This window comes from Maylandia zebra, linkage group LG7 (genome assembly GCF_041146795.1).
Source record: "Maylandia zebra isolate NMK-2024a linkage group LG7, Mzebra_GT3a, whole genome shotgun sequence".
In the NCBI taxonomy this organism is placed as follows: domain Eukaryota; kingdom Metazoa; phylum Chordata; class Actinopteri; order Cichliformes; family Cichlidae; genus Maylandia; species Maylandia zebra.
This window is the reverse complement of record NC_135173.1, coordinates 57,953,122-57,975,039: the sequence shown is the minus strand read 5'-3', so window position 1 is coordinate 57,975,039 and position 21,918 is coordinate 57,953,122. Positions and strand designations below refer to the sequence as shown.

Sequence of the window (21,918 nt, the reverse complement as noted above, 5' to 3'; positions counted from 1 at the left end):
TGCATGTGCTTGAACATAAGGGATACTGTAATAAAAAACAGTACAAAAGGTTTGTATTTATGAATAAAAATTTATTTATTAAAATTCCACAATGACAGAGTTTCCAATGATTAAGAAATAAACCAGCATCATTTTACATCATGACGTCATGCTTCTTTAGATTGTGGATCAATTATAATTATGTACATCTTTAATTTCAAGAGATTATAGTGCAGCAATCAGTAATTTTAAAGGCCATTATTATCCAGTTTGAGCAGAGTGGAGGTACACTTATCAAACAAAACTTCAGAATTTGATTTGATAAATAGCCCCAGAAAGTAATTTGACTGTTTTGCCTCTGTGCATGTTTGTACCAGAAAAACTATTTGTACTTGTGGACTTTATATGCAATTGGCACATAAACTAAGCCTACCCATTACGTTCTGGTGTTATTTTTCTTTTCTTTTTTTACTCTTAGGCTGTTAAACACAACTGAGTCTATAGGTGAAAAATTAACACTATCTTTTAAATATAAATTTAAAGAAATAGTCAGTTACAATCCATTATTCTCACATGTCTAAAAGATAGAATTGTGATATTGCTAAGTTGGTTAATTTACACAGTCTACATTTATGACACCTTTCTTTCAAATAGGCTAAACTTTTTTTAAAATGTAGTAGCTCTGTTCCAATCTTACCCACCAAAGTGCCTAAAATGCACACTTGTAATACTGTATTACTTTACAGTGCGTTTTCTCTAACACGGAAGTTTGTATTACTTAACCTCTTAAACCATATTTCCACTGGTTAATCCTGGCGTGTTTTGTATCATGAAGGTAGTTAGCTTCTTATGAGGGTATATTGCCATGGTAAATTGTACTGTTGTTGAGCAGGATATGTTCCAAATTCCAGCTCTAAGCATTCATTTGAATTCAATTTTTATATTTATTCTTTACATGCTCTCAAACAGCTAATAACAATCCAGGCAGCAGAATAAAACCTAAAACTCTCTTTTAAAAAATAATGAAATGTACAAGCTGATAACCAGCTAATAACCAGGTTAGTGGATGAATCCAGATTACAAAAAGACACCCTGGATATGTTCAACTCTCTTCATAGAACAGGCCCAGATTACAAAAACAAAACATGTCAATATTAAGACAGAGAAACTATGTACAAGATGCAAAACTACCACAAGGAGCTGAACACATCTACACAGACAGGATGACTATAAAGAGACAAATATGGCAACAAAAACATGATGTTGTGGGCCTTTTAAAACTTAAGGGCTTTTTTTTCTTGTATCCATCCCAAACTGACGCACTTATACAAAGCACTTATATTATACTATATTTCACAAAGCACGTATATATGAACATCTTACTAATATATTACCATATTAATTACAAAAATTACTAGAACACAGTAAATCTTTACAAATGTGGTCCTTCAGTATTAAATGATGAGCTTGTACAGTTAATTGTGGTTCTGGTTTGAAATGCTGTATAAAGTAAACATTTCTCTTTGTTACTGTTGTTCTGAATGGTTCTTCTTTGCAGTGGAAAACAATGGCTACATTACACCGTGGGCAAACCAACCCTGTTATTTCTCTCAATTTGTTTAATATTTCCCTTAATAATACTGTATGTACCACTCAATACTAGCTAAAGCTACCACTAAAAGATGCTGAAGTAAACCTTCAGAAGTCTGTGGAAAGCTCTCCAATTAAAGTAACTCATCTGTTACATTAACTACAAGCCAAACACACCTAACAGTGTTTAATTATAATGTGTACAGTGTCCTAAATGTATGTGTAAATACATGTTCAGAAATGATCTCATGATTTAGCGTTTGATTGAGAAATATATATTGATTGATGATTTAGATATTTTGTTTAACTTCCCTCACAAGCTTAACTCACAGACTACATATAGATGAATTACATGAAGTTTGTGATCAAAATGGGGCTGAACCCCCCCCCCAGCGATAATTCCCTTGAGAGGGGGTAGATGCCAAAAATAGAGCTCAAAATGAATCAGATGTATACAAAAACATCTTTTTTGCTGATTCAAAGTGACCAGTAGAATCAGCTATCATGGGTTGTTTAGCAATTAGTCAGGTAAACTTCAAGTTTTAATCAGTGAAAAGTTCTATAAAGATAAAGAAAGCTGCAGATTCAGCTGTGACTCCCAAATTCAGCCTGGTTTTAAGTCACTTCGTAATAAAATTACAACAAATGTATGTATGTGTGTATCATGAATTCATACATACTGAACGCAGTGGAAGAAGTGGAGGTAATTTAGCCCCGATGGGATGACATAGCTAACTAGTAACAAAGATCAGAACTGTGTCCTCTCAGCTGTGGGTGTCCTCACTGTAGCCTTCCATCACCACTGCTGCGTGGATATTGCATCAGAACATCTGCCGGTGGAATAACTTCAACCTTGTATCTCACTTTCTTGGACTGAAGGATGCTGTAGCTGTTATCAAAACACAGCACATCTGCACAAAGCAAAGGATACAGTCACTAACAGCTAAGAAAAGCTATCATCCTGTAAACGCATAAAATACTTTATTGATCCCACAAGGGAAATCACCGCGTTACAGCTACACTTCTAAATCACTCTATAAATGTGACAGGTTGTGTTTTAATAAGAATTTTGTTGATTCTGAATATGTGAACACCCTATAGCATCCAAAGAAGAGCTAGCCTTTTGCTACATTCTCTGTCCAGATGATCCCTCACTGCTTTCACATAAAGGTCATACTGGATTAGCGAGAGCCTTCACTGTATTATGACTGTAAGACACTCACTGTTGTACCTCTGTCCTGATATCAATGACAATTTAAACCAAAATTTCACATCTGGAGTCATCACTACATAACATTTATTGGCACTTGATTTTCAGTCCAGTTTTTATGTAATTTGGTATACCTCAACTTCTCATCTGCTGTAGGTAATTTTTTTAGGTCTGCCACATTTTCTTTTGTCCTCCACTTGACAGTTTCCTCACATTTTCTAAGGACCCACTGCATACAATGTTGAGATATGCCAAGTTTTTGGCCAATAGCTCTTTGGGAATCACCTTGTTAGTGCAAAAGTACTATTGTATGCCTATTAAACTGTTATCTTTGGTGGTTTGAAAGGCAGTCTGACATTTAGCTAAGGAAAAGGGAATAAATTATGTGCTTTGTGTTTTTACAACAGGCTGCTAGTAACGAGGTACGTAAAGTTACAATTTAAAATTGAATTTAAGTTATCCGTTATGTCCATTGAGTTAGGAGCCTTGAATATGCTTAAATGATTCACATGTCAATTGTTAAAGTGCCTCAACAAACAAACAAAAAGGATTCCTATATAAACGGTCTTTGAATAGAGTTTGAAAGATCTTTAGAAAGCTGGAGGACTGTTGCTCAAGTCCACTTAAAGAAAAAATAACAAGAAAGTCTGGCGCATTGGAAGCAAAATGAAATGAGCAATTTTCATTGTTACAGACTAATTTTGCAGACATTACTGCAAAAGTACCTGTACACACAGCTGTGAGTTACTTACAGACTCCGGGCTCAGGACAGGTGAGGCAGCTATCTTCAGGGACCAAGTGTGCATTGTAGCGCTCGCTGGGTAGAACTTGCTGCATGTCAGCTATCTTCTGTTGGCTGCCCTCTTTAGTCCTCTTGTACACTCCAAACCCAATATCTGCTCCATCACTGGCAAACTGCCACCTGACAAGCAATAATGAATTCATCATGAGTGGCAGCTTTAGTATTTTTTTTTAATTTAATTTAATTTTAAAGTCTATATCACTAAATCACCACAAACACACACTACAAGTCAGTGATTCATTGTTCTCAGAACACAGAATAAACCTGCTGTACCTCAGGAGGCTGCTGGCTGCAGGAACATCAAACTCCAGCTGGATGACAGAGCCACGGCTGATGGTCACACTTTTGTTATACTGAACCTTCACTGAATCCTGCACATAGTAGGACTTGGGAACTGTACCACCAAAATTGATCTGCAACCACAATACACAAAAACACGCATCACTTTAGTCTCCAATTTTAGAGGAACAGCATTGTATTTAATCAGTCTTTCCCTCTGTTCTCACCATGGTTCTGCAGTGGGGGTCTCCATCTGGGTCAGTCAGAGTTCCTCCATACACCACTGGAAGCTGATCTGGGTCAATATGTTCACGTAGCACTTCTTGCCAGTTACCTGTAAACACAATATTGTAATTTAAAACTTTTTAGTTTAATAAGACTGCTTTGTTTCATGACCTTAGTTCCTTTATAGGTTGACATTCGTGTAGATGAAAAGAGTAAAATTATAAACTCTAAATAGTAAATATAAGAAAGACTGCATATTGCCCATAGGGGTCAGGTGCAATGTGTGCCAGGTAGCACAGAAGCCCTGGTGGATCGATCCCCAGCTACCAAAATTGGGACATGGGATGTCAACTCTCTGGCGGGGAAGGAGCCCACCAGAGATTCGTCCCAGCTCATCCTCATGAGATATAGTTGGGCTCACCTCAACGCACGGCTTGGGCTCTAGAACCAGTCTCCTGGAGCTGGGATGGACTCTGTGTTAGTCTAGAGTTGCCCTGGGTGAGAGGCATAATTGGGAGGAATGGCCTCCTGGATCTGAACCCAAGCTGTGTTTTATTGTTGGATTTCTGTGCAAACCACAGTTTCTCCAAAACAAAAACCATGTTTTAGCATAAGTTAAAACATGGTGGTCCACATGGCACCAGGAAGCTCTAGGCAGTAGGTCGATGATCGATTTCATAATTGTATCACCAGACCTGTGGTCATTCAGTCCTTATAGAAACATTGCAAGAGCTTGGTCCGCATAGCCAGCGATAAGTTCATGATGATCTCCGCCAGGGCTGCCCTTTGTCATCCATTCTGTTTGTAATTTTTATGGACAGAATTTCTAGACGTAGCCAAGTAATGGAAGGCTTTCACATGGGTGGTCTCAGAATCCCGTTTCTGCTTTTTGCAAGTACTTTGTTACTTCAGCATGCTAATGTTAGCATCAAGATCAAGTAAAGACTCAGAAAACACTGGGATAAAGAAAAGTTGTCTTACTTCCTAAAACAATGATCTTGCGCCGTGTTTCCTCACACAGAAAGTGTTTGATCAGGTTGTAGGCCACAGGAAACATTTTGGGCGCTTCAGCAAAAGATACAAATTATCAACCAAAATTCTGAAACAGAACGTGGAAATCAAATATGCAGACAAATGGTCTTATGTACCTTTGATGAGAAACACCCTCTTCAAGCCTTCAGGATAGTTGTCTTCAAACATGGTGAGGATCTACATGGCCGAAAGCAGTAATGACACATAGATGTTTCGTGTGTATGAGTGGGTGATTGTTACAAAAGCTGATAACAAACCTCTCCATAGGTCTCAATAGCAGGTTTCCAAATGTGCTTCAATCCAAGTCCTTCACAGTCATAGATTAGAGTGATGGATTCAATGTACTTCCCCAACTGAGAGAGAGACACAGTAACATTAGAAGAGACGAGCAGAGAGGAGTGGAAAGGGAAGAACAGAGAACTCCTGGCTGACCTTTTCAGACTGTTTTTGACATTCCTGCCGTAGCATCTCTGTGTTTTGGATCTTAGTCTTCAGGAAGTCCTGTTTGGTGGCTGACATCAGCAGACCTTTAGGATCTAGAGGGCCAATCACATCGTACCAGACTGGACTTCCCTCACGGTCATAGCCACACATCCCTCCAGATACATACTTCTTAATCACCTGAGAGATGGATTCATAAAGAAAAAAATGTGACCTTCAAAAACTAAAGAGTCTGAAAGACTGCTCATTTAACAACAGTCCCCTTCATCCTCAGTTCAGACTACTTTTTCACAAATATTAGCTAAAAAGAAAATGCAGTAGGTTACCTCTGGAGGTTTCCAGTCAGATAGGATGGTGTCTACTTTCATCTGTTCCCTAAACACCACATGCTGCAGAGGTCGAAGACAACAAGGCTGGGTAAGTTAAAGACTAAAGCTTACAAAAACCAGGCAAACACAGAGTAATGTGTTTCCCCACAAATGCTCCAGCTGTCAAAGACACTCTATAGCTATTATTCTAGAAATGATTTCATGTTTTGAAATGGAAGAAGCTTTTTTCATGCTTTACTTTATTTTCTGTTTCATATACACAGTATATACTGTTACAATGGTTGGCTGCTTATATTAAATATGTCTAGAATTTCAGACAAAGAGTCCATTAAGTAACCTCTGTGAGCCCAATGCTCTGCCCTCAGACTGTTCTAAACATTCTGCTTTCACTAAGTTTTTCCACTCTTGGATTTGTTTGATGTCAGTGAGAGCAGATATCACTAATATGATCATCTCAACTACACAGTTCTGGTGGTGTATTTCATAAGCCCAACTCACCTGTGCCTTTATCACTTTATCACTCAGCCAATCACAATGAGGATTATTTTAAACTGTGAATTCTGAAAAGATATATAGCTGGAAATATGTGCACTAGGTTCCCTAAAACTATAGGCATAAAGTCTGATCCATTAATTCCATGAATTTACTTTACTATACATTGTCCTATATTACGTTGTCCTTGAACATGAAAAGAGTCACTAACTAAATTCCCTAGAAAGAGGGCCACAAATCAAACACTGGATTAATCTTTAACATTGCACTGTGTTATATAAACTCGTCATTTTATGTAATATCTAAAAGGTAAATACAGTTTTAATGGATTTAATACATTTAGTACAGAGATTTGAAAAGCAGCACCAGGTAGAAATATGTGTTGGGTGTTAGTTGGGTACTTGAAGAGCAAACAGGCTCTCACCGTCTGAACAACACAGAGCTTACCTTCCTGATCATGCTTTCAGCTTTGTGAACATTGAAGCTACGGGCTGGAAAAAAGAAAAGAAAAAAATCCCACATTAGACACATACAATCAAACTGACAACGCCACTTCTGTAACACTGAAATGCCAGGTTACTGTGAGACACTATGAGAAGACACCATCTTCTGGGAAAATAAAATACCTATTTTAACTAAGAACAAAGAAAATACATTTCTTCCTTTATAGTTTTTTTTTTTTTTTTAATTTGGTTTGTGGTTGCCAGTTTATTACTTTTTAAATGGAAAACTATAGGACACCTGAAAAGAAATCTTTCTTCACCCTCCCCTTTTTTCTCAAACATCTCAACAAATCACCACCAAAAGATAAAGAAAAAAATGTTTTCAAAAAGAATCCTTAAAAAGTTAGCCATGATACTATCCAAGCAATATTAAACATTTTAATACAAATAATTAGCCCTTTAAGTAGATTGATCATGATTGCATACAGAAGAGGAAAGTAAACTTAAAAGACCATCAACAATATCTGATGATCATAAAACAGAAACCTTATGATACTTTTTTTTTTTTTTACTCAAGCAAAGAGACTGGCCAAGGTTAACACAAATATTGAACTGCAGACACAGAGACCCCGTTTATCTGAGTCCCTCTGAACTATGGACCTTTAAACAGCTGAGTGAACAGACAGGGCCCTGCATTATTGATCAGAGCATAAATCACCTAAGTCACTGATTCAAAATGCCGTAACAGTATCTCCAACCAAGAAAACACTGTTTCTGAGCATTTGTGCTCTCTGTTCAGAAAGATCTGAAATAGTCAGAGCTGACTTTTGCTAGAAAAGTGTCTTCTTTCAAACATTTTACCCTATTATTAGCTTCAACAGGGAAATTAATTGGTGTTGTGTGTCTTTTAGTTAGTTTCTTTGTCAGATTATTTTAAAAATTATAATAAAAAAGGTAACAATGTGACTTTTGGACGCAATCCTAATCAACAAATTCACCAAAGATTTATTTACCATTTTTGAAATACATATCAAATTGAAATAAGCAAAATTGTGAGACATTTTCTTGAGGTTGTCAAGAACATATCACAGGCTTTCAGATCCAGATGTTCTCCTGGATTCAGGGAATCAATTCATGCGTGGTGTGGAGTGAGGGAATTTAGACCTTGATGGTAATATGCAGTGTCAGACTGCGGTTGTTGTAGAACTGGGCCCTATTTCAGGAAGCCGGTTTAGTGCAAACTCTGAGTAAGTATACCCTGAGTTAACGAAAACTGGGTTTTCGGTTTCACAAAGCGAGTTTAGATTAATTCTGAGTGATTCACTATGACGACACACTCTGTGAAGCTAACCTGCCCCCTAGCAGGTTTACTTCAACTAACCCTGACTTTCTCCGCCTCTTTGTCGGAAACCTGACTGTAGGAAGTGTCAGACATGGCGTGCTCCTTCCTTGAAGAGCCAGTAGATGTTGAAGCCCAAATTCTCCGCAGAGCTCTCCGCCGGGAGAGAGTGATTAGAGCGCGTTTGGACATTTTATCATTTCCTGATGATTTTCTGTGTGAACGTTACCGTTTTTCAGCACAATCTACAATTCATTTGAATAACATCCTCAGGCCTAATATTGCTCATGTGACACATCGCGGACATTCTCTCAGTTCTGTACATATTATTTGTATTGCACTTCGGTTTTTTGCAAACGGGAGCTTTCTGTATAATATTGGTGACGCTGAGCACGTTTCCAAGGCTACCGTCTGTCGGGCAGTCAGGAATGTTACAGTTGCACTGAAACGTCTCGTGTACTCATTTGTGGTGTTCCCCGGTCATAGACCCACAAGATTTATCAAAGAGGGATTCCACAAAATTGCAGGTATCAGGATGAACGAAACTTAATTCATGATGTGGTGATACTTGAACTACTACTTAAATTTTACATTTATTCTCACGGTTCCCAGGCGTGATTGGCTGTATAGATGGCACTCACATTCCAATCATTGCTCCTTCAGTAAATGAAGGAGACTATGTGAACAGGAAGTCTTTCCACAGCATTAATGTACAGGTACATAGTTCCCTGTAGCATTTCAAACTAACAAATTATTTCATTATAGTAATGGATGCTGATTTGTGTTCTCTGCACTGTGAAGATCATATGTGATGCTGCCAACATTATCACAAATGTGGAAGCCAACTGCTCAGCCTCTGTGAGTGGTGGTGGTGGAGGACCCCCAGCTGTTTTTCGGGCCTCCGCTTTTTTTCTGTTGGCTATAACGGGTCGCATATGAGCATACAGAGTAAGCAAATATGTACTTGTAATGTGCTCAGATAATTTCAATAAGTGCTTACAGAAAGAAAATTAATGTAGCCTCTAACTACAATTGATTTACATCGGACAAACAGACCAAGCATGGCTCATAATACAATTACACCTTACCTGTTTGGACTATATTTTTATATTTCATTTTTACTTGCTGCCAGGAACGTTTGGGGCCTGTTGGGTTGCACCTGCGCTCACATCACATCACAAAATCAAATGTATAAAATACAAAATAAAATATAATAAAATAACGTGTTAAATGGGTGGAAATCCCTAGATCAATGTTTAAATTAACACTCACGCATTGACTCTGTCGGCTTTGTTTTGCCATGCATGCTCCCTTTCTTTTGCAGCTGAGGCTGTGTTACTTTTTTTCTGCAAAATTTGCATGTTATCAGCATATGCTGCCATCAGAATTTCGGTCTCAAGCGCTGTGAAATACATTGACCGCGCCTTCTTCCCCTCCGTCTCCATGGTGACTCGCTTAATCTGTGCTCCACTGATCAGGGCTTTATGTATCCTCGTGCGCGCGCTTAACTTGGGGTTAAAGCAACTCCGCGTTGATTGAACTAATTGTTATCAGCCTTTCTGAAACCGAATATTCCGAGTTGGACAGTTCGGGGTTACTCAACCCTGAGTATCGTTTTTCACTCTGAGTTTTCTAAACCCATCCATCCTCATCCGCTTTGTCCGGGGCCGGGTCGCGGGGGCAGCAGCCTAAGCAAAGAGGCCCAGACCTCCCTCTCCCCAGCCACCTCCTCCAGCTTATCCGGGGGAATACCAAGGCGTTCCCAGGCCAGCCGAGAGATATAATTTCTCCAGCGTGTCCTGGGTCTGCCCCGGGGCCTCCTCCCGGTGGGACATGCCTGGAACACCTCACCCAGGAGGCGCCCAGGGGGCATCCTTGTCAGATGCCCGAACCACCTCAGCTGGCTCCTTTCGATGTGGAGCAGCAGCTGCTCTACTCTGAGCCCCTCCCGGATGGCCGAACTTCTCACCCTATCTCTAAGGGAGAGGCCAGCCACCCTTCGGAGGGAGCTCATTTCTGCCGCTTGTATCCGCGATCTCGTTCTTTCGGTCACTACCCACAGCTCGTGGCCATAGGTGAGGGTAGGGACGTAGACCGACCGGTAAATTGAGAGCTTCGCTTTTACACTCAGCTCCCTCTTCACCACGACGGACCGGTGCAACGTCCGCATTACTGCAGCTGCAGCCCCAATCCGTCTGTCGATCTCCGGCTCCCTTCTCCCATCACTCGCGAACAAGACCCCGAGATACTTGAACTCCTCCACTTGGGGCAGGAACTCATCCCCGACCCGGAGTGGGCACTCCACCCTTTTCCGGCTGAGAACCATGGCCTCAGATTTGGAGGTGCTGATCCTCATTCCCACTGCTTCACACTCGGCTGCGAACCGTTCCAGTGCGAGCTGGAGGCCCTCACCCGATGAAGCCAACAGAACCACATCATCTGCAAAAATCAGAGATGAGATTCTGAGGCCACCAAAGCGAAAGCCCTCCGCCACTTGGCTGCGCCTAGAAATCCTGTCCATAAAAATTATGAACAGAACCGGTGACAAAGGGCAGCCCTGGCGGAGCCCATCACCCACCGGGAACGAGTCCGACTTATTGCCGGCAATGCGAACCAAGCTCTTGCAACGGTTGTATAGGGATCGAATGGCCCGTAGCAATGGGCCAGACACCCCATATTCCCGCAACACCTCCCACAGGACACCCCGAGGGACACGGTCGAATGCCTTCTCCAAGTCCACAAAACACATGTAGACTGGTTGGGCAAACTCCCATGCACCCTCAAGTATCCTGGAGAGGATAAAGAGCTGGTCCAGTGTTCCGCGACCAGGACGAAAACCGCATTGTTCCTCCTGTAGCCGAGGTTCGACTAACGGACGAACTCTCCTTTCCAGCACCCTGGCATAGACTTTCCCAGGGAGGCTGAGGAGTGTGATCCCCCTGTAGTTGGAACACACCCTCCGGTCCCCTTTCTTAAAGATGGGGACCACCACCCCGGTCTGCCAGTCCACAGGTACTGCCCCTGATCTCCACGCAACACTGCAGAGGCGTGTCAACCAGGACAGCCCTACAACGTCCAGAGCCTTCAGGAACTCGGGGCGGACCTCATCAACACCAGGGGCTCTGCCACCAAGGAGTTGTTTAACTGCCTCAGTGACCTCGCCCCCGGAAATTGGCGGGCCATTCCCCTCATCCCCAGACTCTGCTTCCTCCTCGGAAGACGTGTCAGTGGGATTAAGGAGGTCCTCGAAGTATTCCTTCCACCGCCTGACAATTTTCTCAGTCGACGTCAGCAGCGCTCCGCCAGCACTATACACAGTGCAGGTAGAGCACCGCTTTCCCCTCCTGAGACGTCTGACGGTTTGCCAGAATCTCTTTGAGGCAGTCCGAAAGTCTTTTTCCATGGCCTCTCCGAACTCCTCCCACACCCGAGTTTTTGCTTCAGCCACTGCCCGAGCCGCATTCCGCTTGGCCTGTCGATACCTGTTGGCTGCCTCCGGAGTCCCACAGGCTAACCAAGCCCGATAGGACTCCTTCTTCAGCCTAGTGGCTCCCTTCACCTCTGGTGTCCACCATTTGGTTCAGGGATTACCACCACGGCAGGCACCAACCACCTTGCGGCCGCAGCTCAATGCAGCAGCTTCGGCAATGGAGACGCTGAACATGGTCCATTCGGACTCAATGTCCCCAGTCTCCCTCGGAATGCTGTTGAAGCTCTGCCGGAGGTGTGCGTTGAAGATCTCGCGGACTGGGGCCTCTGCTAGACGTTCCCAGCACACCCTCACTACGCGTTTAGGTGCACCAGGTCTGTCCAGCGTCTTCCCCCGCCACCTGATCCAACTCACCACCAGGTGGTGATCAGTTGACAGCTCAGCCCCTCTCTTTACCCGAGTGTCCAGAACATATGGTTTTCTAAACCGGCTTCCTGAAATAGGGCCCTGTTCTGGTTTCTGTTGAAGCATCGTCCAGCACCCATGTACACATGTACAATGGGTGCTGTAGTTGGTGAAAGGTGAAAACACCAAACGAGCATTCTAATCTGTGTCTAACTTTCTAAACCAGATCACCCAGACTGTAATCTGTTCTTCACTCGAACCATACCTTAAACTAATCAGTCAAACTCTAATGTATAGTCTGATGTGTTCTTTCACATGGTAGCATCAAGGAGTGAATGCACTGACCAGCTGACATGATACTTTTACTGCAGTTTACAATTTGACAAAACTAAAGCTAGTGTCCATCCATTCGCTTCCGCTTATCCTTTTCAGGGTCGCGGGGGGCGCTGGAGCCTATCCCAGCTGTCATGACGGTGGGAGGAAGCCGGAGTACCCGGAGGGAACCCACGCAAACACGGGGAGAACATGCAAACTCCACACAGAAAGACCCCGGCCTGCTGGTGGAATTGAACTCAGGACCTTCTTGCTGTGCGGCAACAGTGCTAACCACCGTGCCACCGTGCTGCCTAAAGCTAGTGTCAAGTTTCAAAATGATTAGAAACTATGTCAGATTCTCGCAGGGACTGCCCTCAAAGCTCTACCTATTTCATGATACTTCATAAAGATTTAGAACTCAGTTTGACTTTTGTGTTGTTAAATACAGGAAGACAAAAAATATCAGTCTTTTTAAAAATCACCAGGACAACTTAATTAAATTGTAGCTCAGCTGAAACAGCAGCAGTCAGTGCTTTGAAGCTTACTCTTGATCAAGCTTGGAGACCAAGACCAAGTCTGGTTTTGCACAGCAGAAAACAAACATTTACACTGAGAATGGCATTGACTCCATGTTCATTCTCTTTAAACTGTCAGACAAAACTGATAGGTAAGAAATCAATGATTAACTGAAAGACGACTAAGGCTTTCATAAATAACCTGATTAAAAACAAACAAACAAAGGGTATTGTTGTTACTACACCGCAATTTAGTAGAGAGTGTTATGCCATATATGCCACTTTATATCTCACATAAAAATAGTATATCACAACTTTTTTGGAAGGTAAGCTTATCTAACTAAATGCTAAAACATTACATAAGACAACAGGTCACATGTAAAGATGGCAGCCAGTAGGTCATTAGCCTAGCGGAAAGAGAGGCAACAGATGGCATGACTGAGTTCACAGGGGTTTTTTTCAAGGGGGGGCTGTTTCCCTGAATGCATCATAATGCATCATCCTGCTCTGGTTCAAGTATAAAATATATGGTTAACTTTTTGAAGCAGACACAGAACAGATGCAAGTAGTCAAAAGCAGGACAGTTAATTACTGATTTCTTGTCTTTACATCATCAAATACCAACTAAAGCACAGGAGAAAAGCACAGGAGAAAACTGAGCAGCAGAGAACTCAGGCTGAGATTTTTCACTGTCAGCATCTTGGTGTTTAAACTCAGTCATGATTAAAGTTGAGTGGATCTTACTGAGAAACAGAGGGACACTGCAAGCCCAATGGTCAGTTTCACTGTGCTTTATCCTCCCTTTGAACTAAAAGTAAACATCATGATGTGTTCAGTAAGCCACTGAAACCACAAACTGTTTACTGAGGTCACAGATCACAAGAGTTGATGAGTCAATAGCTTAGACTTTGAGTCTGACTCAGTAATGGCTCACTGCTGGCCATTAGAAAGAGTCCAGGTTTATCCATGCCCATATTTTATATACATCATGTAGCCTGTCTGTGCTAAGAAGCTGGAGGAGACATGTTCTATCGGAAAGTCTTTTCAAGTTTGAGCATCATGTTTCAGTTAAAGAGTGCAACAGTGAGCAGTGAGTCTTTTCCAGCTTTTATCAGTACAAGAAATTTAAAATGCAGTTCTGTTAAAAACACAAGTGTCTTCGGGACAACATGTTTCATGTCTGTTTTTCTGGGCAGTTTTTCCCTCTTGAGCTGCATGGAATGGAGGGTAAACAAAAGAGTGACATTTGTAGCTACAGCATGTAAATGCACTTCATTTTAATACATGTTTTCCATCAGATTACAGGAAATAAAAAACATTTCAGTCTTTGATACAAACTGAACCCATGCTTCAAATATGTAGGTTAAAAAGTTTTTTTGTTTTTTGTCTGTCTTATTTTGCTTTTTTGGGTAGTTTATACCCATTGGGAGTATGTGAGCAGGTTTAAATATCTTTTATTACACGTGCCATGCAGTTAATCCCGATTTAACTACAAATCAGACAATATGCTACATCTATCAGCTGTTTAATCTAAACATTAGTAGGCAAAAGAACATGTAAGCTTTCTTTTTTATTCCCCAAAAATGAAACATCTGAGCACTTGTTCAACAACAAATGAATTCCCTCTGTAAACCCCCCCTCTCTGTGCTTTATCACTGAAGTAAATGCTTAATAATTAATTAATTTAGTATTTATAAGTATACAAACGTTTACATTCATTCTGCAGTGCTTCTTGGTGTTTGGGTACCAGGAGCTACAGGCTGTTTAACACATGGAACAAGTTACTCATCAACAGAAACTAATGTCACATGCAAACCACAGAATAATATGTCAGATTAGAAGTTTTCAGAGTGAATGCAGAGTGAATGAGGTCAAATTTCAGGTTGATTTTTACATCAATCTGAAATTTAGATTCAAAATGTAGAAACAGAAAATGTGAAAATTAACAGTTTGGGTCATATTTATTTCAGTCAATCAACTGCAATGTACAAAAAAATCTAAAATGATTATATGTGCCATATGTGAAAACTGCACATATGGCACATTTTCATTGACTATTCATGCAAATAAATACATTCAGAATTTATCCTGATACATTTCTATGATAGAAGGGTCCTCTTTTGTTTGAGCCAACACTAACCATGATTCAGTAATATTAATTTGACAGGTTATTCGATAAACTGGCTTTCCAAAGAATGGAAAGTCAGTTAATGCAGCCAGAAAAGGTTGTTTTTTGTTTTTTTTAAAAAAAACAACAACAATGTTTTCTGATGTATATCAGCTCTTCCTGCAGCTGCTCTGCTTGTATGGAAAGAATAGATGGGGATAAAAATCATCACCATTCATTAAACCTTAATAACTGGAAACACAAGTTAGCATAATAAAACTGAAGTTACTTCTAATTTCTGATTTATTACACTTTACATAATCAGTTGCGATAATTGAATTTACTCGAGTACTGTATGAGGTAGGTATATTTCCACATTTAAATTATGTTTACTTCATTTACTCCACTTCCTTTATATAAAATCTTTAATTATTTTTTGTATGTTAGTAAAGCCCCTAGGGATCCCAGGGGCTATGTTGTCTGGGGGCTTTTGCCCCCTGGTAGGGTCTCCCATGGCAAATTGGCCCTGGGTGAGGGACCAGACAAAGAGCGATTCATAAGACCCTTATGAAAAGGACACCGAGGGAACAGTTTACCCTGCCCGGGATAGGGTCACCGGGGCCTCGCCCTGGAGCCAGGCCCGGAGAGGGTGCCCGAGGGCGAGCGTCTGGTGGCCGGGCCTTAGTCCATGGGGCCCGGCCGGGCACAGCCCGAAGAGGAGACATGGGCCCATCCGCCCGCAGGCCCACCACCCGCAGGAGGCGCCATAGGGGTCGGGTGCATTGTGTGCCGGGTGGCGGCCAGGAGCGGAGGCCCTGGCGGACTGACCCCCGGCTGCCAAGACTGGCAATAGGGACATGGAATGTCACCTCTCTGGTGGGGAAGGAGCCTGAGTTAGTGCGTGAGGTTGAGAGGTACCGGCTAGATATAGTCGGGCTCACCTCTACACATGGCTTGGGCTCTGGAACCAGTCTCCTGGAGAGGGGCTGGACTCTGTCTCTGTCTGGAGTTGCCCCTGGTGAGAGGCGGCGGGCTGGGGTGGGTATCCTAATATCCCCTCGGCTTGCTGCCAGTACGTTGGGGTTTTTCCCGGTGGACGAGAGGGTTTGTTCCCTGCGCCTTAGGGTCGGGGAACGGGTCCTGACTGTCATCTGCGCTTATGCGCCGAGTGGCAGTTCAGAGTACCCAGCCTTCTTAGAGTCCCGGGGGGGGGGGGGGGGGGGGGGGGGGGGGGGGGTGCTGGAGGGTGCTCCACCTGGAGAGACTGTTGTCCTGCTGGGAGACTTCAATGCTCACGTGGGTAACGACAGCAAGACCTGGAGGGGCGTGATTGGGAGGAACGGCCTCCCTGATCTGAACCCGAGCGGTGCTCTGTTATTGGACTTCTGTGCTAATCACAGTTTGGCCATAACGAACACCCTGTTCGAACATAGGAATGTCCATAAGTGCACGTGGCACCAGGACGCTCTAGGCCGTAGGTCGATGATCGATTTTGTAATCGTATCAGCAGATCTGCGACCATATGTTCTGGACACTCGGGTAAAGAGAGGGGCTGAGCTGTCAACTGATCACCACCTGGTGAGTTGGATCAGGTGGCGGGGGAAGACGCTGGACAGACCTGGTGCACCTAAACGCGTAGTGAGGGTGTGCTGGGAACGTCTAGCAGAGGCCCCAGTCCGCAAGATCTTCAACGCACACCTCCGGCAGAGCTTCAACAGCATTCCGAGGGAGGCTGGGGACATTGAGTCCGAATGGACCATGTTCAGCGTCTCCATTGCCGAAGCTGCTGCATTGAGCTGCGGCCGCAAGGTGGTTGGTGCCTGCCGTGGTGGTAATCCCCGAACCAAATGGTGGACACCAGAGGTGAAGGGAGCCACTAGGCTGAAGAAGGAGCCCTATCGGGCTTGGTTAGCCTGTGGGACTCCGGAGGCAGCCGACAGGTATCGACAGGCCAAGCGGAATGCGGCTCGGGCAGTGGCTGAAGCAAAAACTCGGGTGTGGGAGGAGTTCGGAGAGGCCATGGAAAAAGACTTTCGGACTGCCTCAAAGAGATTCTGGCAAACCGTCAGACGTCTCAGGAGGGGAAAGCGGTGCTCTACCTGCACTGTGTATAGTGCTGGCGGAGCGCTGCTGACGTCGACTGAGAAAATTGTCAGGCGGTGGAAGGAATACTTCGAGGACCTCCTTAATCCCACTGACACGTCTTCCGAGGAGGAAGCAGAGTCTGGGGATGAGGGGAATGACCCGCCAATTTCCGGGGGCGAGGTCACTGAGGCAGTTAAACAACTCCTTGGTGGCAGAGCCCCTGGTGTTGATGAGGTCCGCCCCGAGTTCCTGAAGGCTCTGGACGTTGTAGGGCTGTCCTGGTTGACACGCCTCTGCAATGTTGCGTGGAGATCAGGGGCAGTACCTGTGGACTGGCAGACCGGGGTGGTGGTCCCCATCTTTAAGAAAGGGGACCGGAGGGTGTGTTCCAACTACAGGGGGATCACACTCCTCAGCCTCCCTGGGAAAGTCTATGCCAGGGTGCTGGAAAGGAGAGTTCGTCCGTTAGTCGAACCTCGGATACAGGAGGAACAATGCGGTTTTCGTCCTGGTCGCGGAACACTGGACCAGCTCTTTATCCTCTCCAGGATACTTGAGGGTGCATGGGAGTTTGCCCAACCAGTCTACATGTGTTTTGTGGACTTGGAGAAGGCATTCGACCGTGTCCCTCGGGGTGTCCTGTGGGAGGTGTTGCGGGAATATGGGGTGTCTGGCCCATTGCTACGGGCCATTCGATCCCTATACAACCGTTGCAAGAGCTTGGTTCGCATTGCCGGCAATAAGTCGGACTTGTTCCCGGTGGGTGATGGGCTGCCCCAGGGCTGCCCTTTGTCTCCGGTTCTGTTCATAATTTTTATGGACAGGATTTCTAGGCGCAGCCAAGTGGCGGAGGGCTTTCGCTTTGGTGGCCTCAGAATCTCATCTCTGATTTTTGCAGATGATGTGGTTCTGTTGGCTTCATCGGGTGAGGGCCTCCAGCTCGCACTGGAACGGTTCGCAGCCGAGTGTGAAGCAGTGGGAATGAGGATCAGCACCTCCAAATCTGAGGCCATGGTTCTCAGCCGGAAAAGGGTGGAGTGCCCACTCCGGGTTGGGGATGAGTTCCTGCCCCAAGTGGAGGAGTTCAAGTATCTCGGGGTCTTGTTCGCGAGTGATGGGAGAAGGGAGCCGGAGATCGACAGACGGATTGGGGCTGCAGCTGCAGTAATGCGGACGCTGCACCGGTCCGTCGTGGTGAAGAGGGAGCTGAGTGTAAAAGCGAAGCTCTCAATTTACCGGTCGATCTACGTCCCTACCCTCACCTATGGCCACGAGCTATGGGTAGTGACCGAAAGAACGAGATCGCGGATACAAGCGGCAGAAATGAGCTCCCTCCGAAGGGTGGCTGGCCTCTCCCTTAGAGATAGGGTGAGAAGTTCGGCCATCCGGGAGGGGCTCAGAGTAGAGCAGCTGCTGCTCCACATCGAAAGGAGCCAGCTGAGGTGGTTCGGGCATCTGACAAGGATGCCCCCTGGGCGCCTCCTGGGTGAGGTGTTCCAGGCATGTCCCACCGGGAGGAGGCCCCGGGGCAGACCCAGGACACGCTGGAGAGATTATATCTCTCGGCTGGCCTGGGAACGCCTTGGTATTCCCCCAGATAAGCTGGAGGAGGTGGCTGGGGAGAGGGAGGTCTGGGCCTCTTTGCTTAGGCTGCTGCCCCCGCGACCCGGCCCCGGACAAAGCGGATGAAGATGGATGGATGGATGGATGGATGGATGGTAAACTCCCTTCCAAGTATAAGCCCATGTGAAAATACTATGTTTCTTTATCTCCAGTCAGGTTTGATTTCTTTTTAGGTCTCACTGGACCCTTAAACACAGCATCAGATAGAAGCAATTCCAATGCTATTCAGAGAAAGGGAGGCCTTCTCCCTCATTCTAAGCTCACATGTTTAATGCATTACTCAATGACTTTTATTTCACTGGCAGTGGAAATTAACAAGAAGACTGATTTAAAACCACCTTATTAAAAGTCTGGAGTCCTTATACCACGCACTTCAGATTCAGATCGTTTAGTAAAATGACACAATAAACTTACTACATAAAAGGTTTTGCCCCTCTTGTGTTAGAGGCATGAAATTTAATATAATGCAGTATTCCCTCCCCCCCAAAAAAGAAAAGAAAAACTCAAATTTGTAGGCAATAATAGATAATCAACATGAATGCATAGGTTATATTTATGAGATCAGTCCCTTGAAAGAAGTATTCTGTCGATACTGAACCCTCCATCTCTGGTATGGCTACACTCTTGCACTGAAACTGGATTTAGTTTCATGTTCGGAACAGGTTTGTTTGTTTATTCCTACTCAACTGCTTTAAATATCAGAGTTTACCAGAGACTGAAGGTAGCCTCAGGCATTATAAGGCTGCCAGTATACTTGTAGAGTATAATGGCAGCCATGAAAAGTTCGTGGTATACCACAAGCTTTCATTCTGTGCAAAAATATCCCCTGTTACTGAAATCTTCTAATTTATAGCATTATTAGTTGTTTAGCCTCTATATGAGGGTCTTTAACAGCTTTTATGCCTGTTAGCTGCCACAAGTACTGATACAGGAAATCTTTAATATGTCACCCAATAGTCCTTACAATACAACATGTCTGGGTAGCAGAGAATCATCTTTTCGCTCACTGTTACAGCAGAGAACAGATGCAAACACAATGCTCTGGCCTCTGTTACGCTGGGCCATCTGATATGTGCTGTTTATATTCATTAAGCCGTTTGAAATCAGATTTTTCCTTTGTTGATTTTTGAAACATTTTACTTTGTTATTTAATAAATAATTTCATATTTGCATCCGACTTCATCCTTATTTTATTTGAGTCAATTTACTTTGGTTTACGTTTCGTTTTTAACTTTTATTGACACTCATACCTTTCCACTTATTTTGTTATATGTTTGTTGTGTTTCACTCAACGTTAAGTATCTTATCTTTCTTATCTTAAGATAGTTACAGCTTCTCAACACACCTGAACAGTGAGAATGCACACTTCATATCAGGGTTGGAGTCTGATAAGTAATTGGATTGACAAAGTCATTCTTGTAGTAGGGCAGAAGAATAAATTAACAGTAAGTGGCAATATTTAAGCACTTTCATTGAAATATTTTGTAAATACACAGAACACTAACATATATGAAATATGTGTCAAAGTAAAACCGATTTATTAAACATATGGCAGCCTCTTTAAAAGAGAGACTGGCATACATTTAGTGTACTGAATCGAAGATCTCTCCTTTCCACGTGATTTTTTGTTGTTAATTGTCACTCATCTTTTCCAGCTGGTTCTGTTTTTTTTACATTCGTCTTTAGTCACTCTAGACTTGGGTGATTGTTGCTATAAACAGGTGGTTTCAGTGTGCATTGTACATAAATGCAAGTCTCACCTCTGAGCCAGCGCAGGAGGTAGTGATCATGCTGCGCAGGCAAGCTTGGAAGGATGTCCTGAATCCTCTCCCGAAACTGGAAGTGAGAGAACCAGAGAAAAGACAAAGTTATTTTATTATTTAAGGAACAGTTTTACATTTGCAAAATTAGACTTGGTCGCTTTATTGCAAAGTAAGAGAGGTTTGATACCACTCTCATGTCTGTACATAACAGTGTGCAATCACAGGCAATCAAATATATGTTGGTCATACAAATATATGAAACTACAACCAGGAGATACCTAACTTATAATAAAGACTGTTAATGGCCCAAAAAGTACTAACTTGGCCTCATCAGTTCAAGCTACAAAATGATTTTTTAATTTATTTGTAGTTTCAATTTATTCAAAAAGAGAATAGTTAAACTTTCCTCTAGGCTTAACCCACCACCCTAAATTTATGTTACAAGACAAGACATTAACATAAAGTGGTGTGTTTCGTTGTGTGGAAAAAAAAAAGATACACCCCAGTAAACTCACAGCATAATATCAACCAATTTTGATGAGACCAAAGACCAGTGTCAATGAGTTACTGCATATGACACTACCTCAAGCCCACAGATACAACAATTTGATAGATAAGAACAATTAAACCATTCAACTGAACATATATATCTGCATAACGTTAATTGTAAATGTCTTACCTCGGCTAAAATCTCAGCCTGCTTTGGGCTCAGGTCTCCTATTCGTCCACTCATCTCTGTGACCTTGTGTGTTTAATGGAAGCAGCCTATGTGAATGAACAGCACTTGGGGGAAATTGAGATAGAATAGTAAAAAAGCCACACCCCCTCACACACACACCGACCCATCCCTACACAGAGATCTGCCCACACACCAAACACTCACACAAATAGGTGGACTTTCATCTTTTAGCTTAAAGATCTGTTTATATTTTGTCACCTTGTGAAACCTGATTACAGGGGAGGCATTCAAAAAGGCTCACATTACTGCACAATGAGCAACCCCCAAATAATCCTGTCACTTAATTATACAGGGCATGCCCATTTACCAGTGTAAGCCTTTTAATGTTGCTACTTTGATTTGCTTCATACACTGCTGGGTAGCTTGTACATTTCCCCCAGGGATCAATAAAATTTGATAATACGCCATGTTTTTAATGATAATCATTAAAAATTATACAAACTTAATTAAAGAATTAAGTTTGTATAATTATGTAATAATTATGTAATATGTTATAATGCAATAAAAGTAACAGAGATAAAATGCTTTTATTCTATAGCTACCTTCAAGAAAAAGTGCAAAAAACCCCACCAGTTTAAGGCTAGTGCAGACTGAATGCGCTTCTATTCTATTAACCAAGTCTGCCTTTTTTATTGTTGTTATTTGGCATGTGTTATGTCATCGGACAGTATTGTCTCATTTATACTGTGTAGTTTTATGTGATCTATAAGTGTAATTTGGGAGTTTTGCTAAAATGCTTTAGATTTTGTTGACCATCACATTGTGCTCAATCGAC

The 21,918-nt window shown here is 43.0% G+C and overlaps 1 protein-coding gene across 1 annotated transcript; it reads right to left on the bottom strand.

Moving 5' to 3' along the window:
• Positions 1–50: 50 nt before the first annotated feature.
• LOC101483739 (SEC14-like protein 2) lies at positions 51–21,199 on the bottom strand. Its single transcript, XM_004566974.4, has 12 exons — positions 21,084–21,199; positions 20,402–20,477; positions 6,827–6,870; positions 5,885–5,947; positions 5,550–5,738; positions 5,375–5,470; positions 5,234–5,294; positions 5,067–5,150; positions 4,088–4,194; positions 3,855–3,994; positions 3,532–3,701; positions 51–2,480 (listed from the first exon to the last, which is right to left on the bottom strand). The coding sequence occupies exons 1-12, from the start codon at positions 21,135–21,137 to the stop codon at positions 2,350–2,352; spliced, it is 1,215 nt and encodes a 404-aa protein (XP_004567031.1). The 5' UTR covers positions 21,138–21,199; the 3' UTR covers positions 51–2,349.
• Between the last annotated feature and the right edge of the window lie 719 nt (positions 21,200–21,918).

Bases quoted from the DNA above. Each gene is read 5' to 3' on its own strand.
- LOC101483739 (XM_004566974.4), bottom strand. From the start codon at position 21,137: ATGAGTGGACGAATAGGAGACCTGAGCCCAAAGCAGGCTGAGATTTTA. The intron at 5,151-5,233 runs GTACATAAGACC...CTTTTGCTGAAG, and splicing joins GAGGGTGTTTCTCATCAAAG to CGCCCAAAATGTTTCCTGTG. The intron at 4,195-5,066 runs GTAAGACAACTT...TTGTGTTTACAG, and splicing joins CAAGATCATTGTTTTAGGAA to GTAACTGGCAAGAAGTGCTA.